Raw genomic sequence first — 9,601 nt, forward strand, 5'->3', positions numbered from 1 at the left:
GTGACAGACGCCATCTTTATTGGTTCTCCCCGCGGGTTCCAGGTGCGGCATCCACCGGAGCATGCTGGGGAGGGGTATATCTGTGGATGCCATCTTTATTGGTTCTTCCCGCAGGTTCCAGGTGCGGCATCCACCTTTAGGGTGCGCGCATCCAACGGAGCCCGGCGATAGGGTGACCACATTTCCAAACTACCATTCAGGGACACCCCCCCCCCCCTTCCCAAAAATGAGCTTGTGTTGTAACGAATCAAAGCACAGTGATTGGACACAAGAGGCGGGATTTATGATTTCTCCAATCATAAGCAGGGGGCGGGGATTGTGCTCCTCCAGGCATTCCCGGCCAGGACAAGTACTGTCAGTGAGTAAAGCGGTGATGTGGCAGCCTTTTTTGGGGGCATCAGATCGGCCCGGAGGGGGGGGTGGCTGTGTCAGTTTCATTCCGGGACACTGTATTTTCCTGGAATAAGTGTGCCCGGGACAGACCTGCAAAATGCGGGACTGTCCTGGGCAATCCAGGACACGTGGTCACTAAGGATGAGCCGAACACCCCCCTGTTCAGTTCGCATCAGAACTTGTGAACACACCAAAGTTTGTGTGAACTTTAGAACCCCGTTAAAGTTTATGGGACTCGAACATTTGAAATCTAAAATGTTAATTTTAAAGGCTAATATGCAAGTTATTGTCCTAAAAAGTGTTTGGGGACCTGGGTCCTGTCCCGGGAAACATGTATCAATGCAAAAAAAGTTTTAAAAACGTCCGTTTTTTCAGGAGCAGTGAATTTAATAATGCTAAAAGTGAAACAATAAAAGAGTAATATTACTTTAAATTTCGTGGGGGGGTGTAAAGTCAGCATGTGAAAAAGCGCATGTTTCCCGTACATAGAACTGTCCCTGCACAAAGTGTCATTTCTGAAAGAAAAAAAGGCATTTAAAACCGGCTTTGCGGCTCTAATGAATTGTCGGCTCTGGCAATTACAGAGATGATTAATTCATAAAGAAAAAAAAAATGTGTGGGGGTCCCCCAAATTCCATTAACAGGCCCAGGGTCTGGAATGGATATTAAGGGGAACCCCGCCGTAAAAAAAAAAAAAAATGACGTAGGGTTCCCTGCAAATATCCATACCAGGCCCTTCAGGTCTGGTGTGGATTTTAAGGGGAACTCCACCCCAAATTAAAAAAAAATGGCGTGGAGTCCCCCTAAAAATCCACACCAGACCCTTATCCGAGCATGTTAACCTGGCCGGCCGCAGAAAAGAGGGGGGGACAGAGTGCGCCCCCCCCCTCTCCTGAACCGCACCAGGCCACATGCCCTCAACATGGGGAGGATGTCCCCATGTTGATGGGGACAAGGGCCTCATCCCCACAACTCTTGCCCAGTGGTTGTGGGGGTCTGCGGGCGAGGGGCTTATCAGAATCTGGAAGACCCCTTTAACAAAGGGGACCCCCAGATCCTGGCCCCCCCTTATGTTAATTGGTAATGGGGTACACTGTACCTCTACCATTTCATGAAGGAAGTGTAAATAGTTAAAAAAAAAAAAACACACACAAAAAAATCCTTTATTAATAATAAAAAAAAAATCCATCGATGTGATTCCACTCTCGGCCCGGCCCCCCGCTCCAACGTGGTCTTCTATCCAGCGATGGATGATCTCTCCAGCGACGGGTGATCAGCGGTCCGGTCCAGCGATGAGAAGATCAATCCGTCCAGAGCGCAGCAGGCGAGCTCCTCTCTCCGCTGGACACAGCCCAGCGGAATGACGCGCTGGAGCTGTGACATTTCTTATATAGGGGAAGCGGCCAACCGTCACGTGACCCCGCCCCCTCTGACGCACCTTTGTACATCACTGGGAAAGACCCTGAAAGACCGGGCTTTCCCAGTGACATACGAGGGTGCGTCAGAGGGGGCGGGGTCACGTGACGGGTGGCCGCTTCCCCTATATAAGAAATGTCACAAATGTCACAGCTCCAGCGCGCGTTTTGTGTCTTCTCCTGCGGTCTCTGTCATCTGCCCTTCCACCAGCCTGTCTGTCAGCGTGCGGCTCTGTAAGCAACCCCTTCTGTCATCACGCCCTATTCTGTAAGCACACCCCCCTCTATGTCAGCACACCGGCACCCTCTCTGTAAGCAACCTCCTTTGTCAGCCCACCCCCCTCTCTGTCAGCACACCCCCCTCTATGTGAGCCCCCTCTCTTTATCAGCACACCCCCCCTCTATGTGAGCCCCCTCTCTGTCTCAGCACACCCCCCTCTATGTGAGCCCCCCTCTCTGTCTCAGCACAACCCCCTCAATGTGAGCCCCCTCTCTGTCTCAGCACACCCCCTCTATGTGAGCCCCCTCTGTCAGCACACCCCCCTCTCTGAGCCCCCCTCTCTGTCTCAGCACACCCCCTCTATGTGAGCCCCCCGCTCTCTCAACACCCCCCCCTCTATATGAGCCCCCTCTGTCAGCATGAGCACACCCCCCTCTATGTGAGCCCCCCTCTCTGTCTCAGCACACCCCACTCTCTGTGAGCCCCCCTCTCTGTGAGCCCCCTCTGTCAGCACACCCCCTCTCTATGAGCCCCCTCTGTCAGCACACCCCCCTCTCTGTGAGCCCCCTCTGTCAGCCCACCCCTCTCTGTGAGCCCCCTCTGTCAGCACACCCCCCTCTATGTGAGCCCCCTCTGTCAGCACACCCCCCTCTATGTGAGCCCCCTCTGTCAGCACCCCCCCTCTATGTGAGCCCCCTCTGTCAGCACCCCCCCTCTATGTGAGCCCCCTCTGTCAGCACACCCCCCTCTATGTGAGCCCCCCTCTCTGTCTCAGCACACCCCCCTCTCTGTCTCAGCACACCCCCTCTATGTGAGCCCCTCTCTGTCTCAGCACACCCCCCTCTATGTGAGCCCCCCTCTCTGTCTCAGCATACCCCCCTCTATGTGAGCCCCCTCTGTCAGCACACCCCCTCTCTGTGAGCCCCCTCTCTGTCTCAGCACACCCCCCTCTATGTGAGCCCCCCTCTCTGTCTCCACACACCTACTCTCTGTGAGCCCCCCTCTCTGTCTCAGCACACCCCCCTCTATGTGAGCCCCCCCTCTCTGTCTCAGCACACCCCCCTCTATGTGAGCCCCCTCTGTCAGCACACCCCCCTCTCTGTCAGCCCCCCTCTCTGTCAGCCCACCCCCTCTGTGAGCCCCCTCTGTCAGCACACCCCCCTCTCTGTGAGCCCAATCTGTCAGCACCCCCCCTCTCTGTGAGCCCCCTCTGTCAGCACACCCCCTCTCTGTGAGCCCCCTCTGTCAGCACACCCCCTCCCTGTGAGCCCCCTCTGTCAGCCCACCCCCTCTCTGTGAGCCCCCTCTGTCAGCCCACCCCCCTCTATGTGAGCCCCCTCTGTCAGCCCACCCCCTCTCTGTGAGCCCCCTCTGTCAGCCCACCCCCCTCTCTGTGAGCCCCTCTGTCAGCACACCCCCCTCTCTGTGAGCCCCCCTCTGTCAGCACACCCCCTCTCTGTGAGCCCCCTCTGTCAGCACACCCCTCTCTGTGAGCCCCCTCTGTCAGCACACCCCCTCTCTGTGAGCCCCCCTCTCAGTCAGCACACCCCCTCTCTGTGAGCCCCCCTCTTTGTCAGCACACCCCCTCTCTCTGTGAGCCCCCCTCTCTGTCAGCACACCCCCCTCTCTGTGAGCCCCCCTCTGTCAGCACCCCCCCTCTGTCAGCCCACACCCTCTCTATCCTGCCTCCCCCCCTTTCTCTCACCCCCTTACCTCCTCCTCTCTCATCTCCCCCTTTCTCACCTCTCTCCCACCACCTCTTTTCCCCCCTTGGGGGGGTGGAGGCCCCATGGTTCCTAACAGCGGCCCTGTGAGTGTACCAGTTCAGATGTGTCTTGCCAACACACTGGGCACAGCGATGCAGCATCTGCCTCTACTTTGCCTTATCCTCAAGCCCCCCATACAATGGAAGGAAGGAAGGAAAATGGCACTACAGAAGAGCAGCTTCGCTCCGCCCCAAACTGCGGCTTCCACACTTGCTGACTCTAAATGGCTCTCGGTAAGGCAGTCTAATGGGGGTCTTTGGAGGCAGGGGACACTGATGGGGGGGGGGGGGGTGTCTGATCTAATAGAGATCTCTAAGGGGGGCAGGGCCGCTGATAGGGCAGTACGACCAGCCCTGTTGTACCGGGCCCGGCTCAGCAAGGGGGCCCGGGAAGCTTTATAGTTAAATTATGACAGAATAAATTTAAAAAAAATTCTAAACCTCCTGCTTGCTTTTTAGGGTGTACTTACATAATCCTGGGCCCCATTAGGGCAATAGAGGGGCCCAGGAAGTGAAATCACTGAAGGGACTTTATTTCCATTTTCGGGGGGGCGCAGGTAGATAAAGCCTGGCCGCATAATGCGCTGCACATGTTCTAGTTCCGGCTGCCCTCTGCTTGTACCATCCCTGGCGGAGTGATTTTTGTGTACAGGGCTCCCTCAGTAAGTGCTGTCTGTGGGTGGGAGTTAGAGAGGCATGTGACTGTCTGGCTGAGAGGATGCAGGAAACTTAAAGCGGGGGTTCACCCTTAGAGGGCACTTTTCCCCCTTAGATTCCTGCTCGTTTTTACTAGGGGAATCGGCTATTTATTTTAAAATATGTGCAGTACTTACCCGTTTACGAGATGCATCCTCTCCGTCGCTTCCGGGTATGGGCTTCGGGAATGGGCGTTCCTTCTTGATTGACAGTCTTCCGACGGTCGCGTCACGATTTTCCGAAAGAAGCCGAACGTCGGTGCGCAGGCGCAGTATAGAGCCGCACCGACGTTCGGCTTCTTTCGGCTACGAGTGACGCGATGGATGCGACCGTCGGAAGCCTCTCGGAAGGCTGTCAATCAAGAAGGAACGCCCGCTCCCGAAGACCCATACCCGGAAGCGACGGAAGAAGATGCAGCTCGAAAACAGGTAAGTACGGATCATATTTTAATACAAATAGCCGATTCCCCTAGACCGAACGAGCAGGAAGCTAAGGGGAGAAATTTTTTTTTTTTATAAATGGGTGAACTCCCGCTTTAATCGAGCAGCGGTGCACAGCTACAGGCAAGGGGCGGCACACAGTCACACCAGCTACCATGGAAAGAAGGTACAGCCCCCTGACTCCCCACTGTGTTCATGATTATCATCATTAGGATGATCACAGCACTTTAGATCCTCTATTGCTCTTCCGCAGTGTCACATGGCTATTGGGTCTGAGTGTGTACAGACTGCCACACAATAGAGCCATAACAAAGTCAGCACTCAGTAGCCATGTGGCACTGTGGCAGAGCAATAGAGGATCTAAAGTTCTGTGATCATCATAATAATGATAATCATAAGCATGAGATGCTTCTTTACACTTGCTACCTGTTTGGATGGAAAGGGGGGGGGGGGGCAGTAAAAACATGTAGCTGAGCTGCATTTTTTTAACCACCCACCAACCACCCCTCCTTAAAGAAGCTTTCACCCAAACCTTACAATTAGGTCTGCCTGCCATTTTTTCATGTGGATCTGTATGAAAGCTCTATATAGGATGGAATCCAGAAAAAAAATGCTGCTATCTCTCTGTATTGTGGGTTTGTGATGCTTTTCTTTGTGGACATAAAAGCAATTTTTTTTCTGATGCTGGGAGTGTGGTCAATCTTCCTTCCACATTGCCTGTTGTGAGTGGACACAAGTCCAAATTTCCATTTGGCCACCCATAGAGACATCACAAGTCCTCCCCTGTCGGCTGTGCATTGTGTGCAGATGCAAACTGAACAGACCTGGAAATCAGAACACATCTGTCCCATTTAGCTCCAATTCTGCAGAAAATCCACTCACTGATCCCTTGCTGAGTGGAGCAGCACTGTGTGAAAGAGCCCTCATGCTGGAAAGGTAGTGCTGGGGAAAGTACATAGGCTGCAACCACAATGCTTTTTGCAAAGCAACTACTGTAACCACCCACCATGTTTCCTGCTGAGCATTTTACTTTTCAACTACTGTCAGGGTGTTTAAGTGGTTAACACAGGTTGTGAGGAGGTGATACAGTGCCTGTTCACCACCAGCCAAATTCTGTCAGAAGAGCAATCCGCATGCAGATCACTCTTCAGAGAGCAATGCTAGTGTGAATTAGCTCATACAGATTTAAATAAGTATTGGAGTGCATGCCTCAGCTGATTTAAAGGCATAATAGATGTGCTGGCTTAAGGAAAATTGAATCCTTAAAGTCAACTGCAGCACTCTCTTTCATTAGAAGGAATGGGATTGGCCTGGACAAAGATATCATAAATATCACTTAAAATATCACTTTTTTGAGGCTGAGTCAAGGGTGGGGTTGGGGGGGGCCCCATCAGGTAGGCTGTACGGGGCCCCATGATTTCTAACAGCGGCCCTGAAGGGGGGTGCTGATATGAGGGGACTCTGAGTTAATGTAGAGGGGGTGCTGACTGCTGGTGACCCATTAGATCAGCCCCTCCCCCCTTTCCCTAGAGACTTCTATTTAATAAGGGAAACTCTCCTTATCAGCACCCACATTAGATCAGTGTGTCCTTATATTACCTAATAATAAATTAAAATGCAGTGCAACCTCCCCCTATAATTATATTATTTTAAATGTGAAAAAATAATTCTGAATGATGGTGAAAATCCAAGTATTAATACACTCCAATCTTATTTAAACATATGCTGTGCAATCTCCATGCACATATAACAATGTAAAATAGTGGCGTAAACCTCCAATCTATTCCATTTTGGAATGCATTTATACCACCATTTATACATTATTATATGTGTATGAAGATTGCACAGCATGGGCCGGATTCATGTAGCTCTGCGGATCTTTAGATCCGCTAGATCTACCTGGTTTACGAACCGCCGGTGCAATTTAGCGAGGCAAGTGCATGATTCATAAAGCACTTACCTCGCAAACTGCACCGTTGGATCGCAACTCCCCCCGGCGGAATGCAAATTCCGCGGCTAGGGGGAGTGTACAATTTAAATCAGGCGCGTTCCCGCGCCGATTTAACTGCGCATGCCCCGCCGCGAAAAAGCTCAGTGCGCATGCTCCAAATTACGTCGCTAGGACGTCATTGTTTGCGGTGGGTACGTCAGCGCGGCAACGTCGGCCATACTTAACATTAGCTACCCCTCATAGAAGCAGGGGTAGCTATCCGCCGGAAAAAGCCGAACGCAAACGACGTAGAAAACGAGCGACGGGCGGGCGTACGGACGTGAATCGGCGGTTTTCCTCATTTGCATATGCGACGGGTAAAAAATAGCGACGACACCTAGCGGCCGGCGGGAGATTACAGCCTAAGATTCGACTGGTGTAAGTCACTTACACCAGTCGGATCTAAGGGAGATCTATGCGGAACTGATTCTTATGAATCAGTCGCATAGATCCGACCGTGGGATCTCACAGATCCGACCGTCGGGTCTCACAGATACGACGGCGGATCAGGAGATCCGCCGTCGTATCTCTTGATGAATCTGGCCCCATATGTTTAAATAAGATTGGAGTGTATTAGTACTTGGATTATCCACCATCATTCACAACAATTTTTTAACATATGAATATAATTATAGGGGGAGGTTGTGCTGCATTTTTTTGGGTCTCTAAAGAGGAGCACTGATTTAGCCTAGGTTCACACTGCTGCGAATTCAAAATCGCGGTAAAATGCGCGATTTTACCGCGATTTCGCGGCCGCGATTTTGCCGCGATTTCGGCCGCAATTTAATGTAAATCGCGGCCCGAAATCGCAGAAAGTAGTACAGGAACTACTTTTTGAAATCGCAGATGCGGCGTCGCACTGATTAGGACAGTGCCATTGCCGACAATTGCCGCCGATTTGAGATGCGATTTGACATGTCAAATCGTTCCAAATCGTACCCAGTGTGAACCAGGGCATAAGGGCACTCTGATCTAAAGGGGGTCCTCTATGGGGGGGGGGCTAAATTATGGAGGAGTAACACTGACCCTTGTATTATGGGGGGTAACACTGACCAATAAAGCATCCCGCATTATTGCTCCCCTTAGTGCACCCAAAGGTGTCCCGGGGTCTTTACAATCCTATAGTGTATATATTTAATTTAAATGTGAAAAAACAATTGTGAATGATGGTGTAAACCACAAAGGATAATCCAAATATTAATACACTCCAATCTTATTAAAACATATACTGTGCAATCGCCATACACATATAATAATGTATGAATAGAGGTGTAAATCCATTCCAAAATGTGTTGTGCTAATATTTGCCAATCACCTTTCAAAGTGTTCGGGTTTGGCTTGAAGAAAAGGTGGCAACCCTACCTGGAAATAAAGCATTGGAAAACCTTTATTCGTTGTCTGGACATTTGCTCACTACTCTGTTCTCCAACTGCACCCCTAAACAACACCAATGTAACCTAATATGCCGATCCCAACAACAAATCAGCGGCTCCTGAGGGGGTAGCGCTACATAAATAATTTTATAGCAAATAAAAAGTCGATTTTTACATGTAGGAGAGAAGTGTCAGAATTGCTCCGGATGTGAAGTGGTAAAGAACACATAAAAAATGCACTGGAAAACGTGCTGCAAATAAGTATGAAATGCATATGAACCTAGAAGAGTAGTGATTGCAGAAGCTCAGCATGACAGCCAGGCATGTAGCATTGTTAGATAGAGGTCAGCAGGGGTCTCTGTATTTTCCCTGTTTTATGTTGAAATGTTCACATCTGGGAATTATTTTTAGATTCTATTTTTTTATCTTCCGGGTTATTTAGTATTTAGCTAAATGTTGAATAACGTGTTAACTACTGTAGATACAGATGAATATTTTATTATAAATCGTTGGTAAGTCTAAACACCATAAAGGTCCTTCTATTCTTTTGGTAAGTTTTAGCAATGTACGCAACAGTTGTGCCAGCGAGGGTTTCCTATGAGGGATTTGGCAACGTTCAAGTTAGTTGCAGAAAACACAAACGGTTCCAAAATGTTTTGCCAGTTTGGAATCATCTCAGTGCAGCAATATAATAATCTAGTCCTGTACTCACCCCTCCTAGAGAAGCCAGCCAACACAGCAAGAGGCAGGAAAACTTGTCACACCTCATCGTCCTCCGAGATACCAATGTACTGCAGGCTGACCGTGCCAACTATGAGACTGAAGAGAGTACACCCTCCCCTCTTCCTGTACAGTGCTCATAGCTGCAGTACACTCAGCACCACTCGTAGATAGTGGTGCCCCACTAAACACCACTCATAGACGGGGTGCCCCACTCAGCACCACTCATAGACGGGGTGCCCCACTCAGCACCACTCATAGATGGGCTTCTCCACTAAGCACCACTCATAGATGGGGTGCCCCACTCAGCACCACTCATAGATGGGGTGCCCCACTCAGCACCACTCATAGACGGGGTGCCCCACTCAGCACCACTCATAGAGGGGGTGCCCCACTCAGCACCACTGATAGACGGGGTGCCCCACTCAGCACCACTCATAGATGGGGTGCCCCACTCAGCACCACTCATAGACGGGGTGCCCCACTCAGCACCACTCATAGATGGGCTTCTTCACTAAGCACCATTTATAGACGGGGTGCCCCACTCAGCACCACTCATAGACGGGGTGCCCCACTCAGCACCACTCAT

The 9,601-nt window shown here is 50.8% G+C and overlaps 1 protein-coding gene across 1 annotated transcript in view; it reads right to left on the reverse strand.

The window, feature by feature from the left end:
* Window positions 1-9,096, reverse strand: part of LOC120930578 (NXPE family member 3-like) — a 61,575-nt gene extending 52,479 nt beyond the window's left edge. The window contains exon 1 of the mRNA XM_040341753.1: window positions 9,005-9,096. Within this exon, the coding sequence (XP_040197687.1) occupies window positions 9,005-9,061 (57 nt within the window). The 5' untranslated portion in view covers window positions 9,062-9,096. The remainder of the gene's footprint in view (window positions 1-9,004) is intronic.
* Window positions 9,097-9,601: the final 505 nt, after the last annotated feature.

The sequence above is a fragment of the Rana temporaria genome, chromosome 3 (genome assembly GCF_905171775.1).
Source record: "Rana temporaria chromosome 3, aRanTem1.1, whole genome shotgun sequence".
Lineage (NCBI taxonomy): Eukaryota > Metazoa > Chordata > Amphibia > Anura > Ranidae > Rana > Rana temporaria.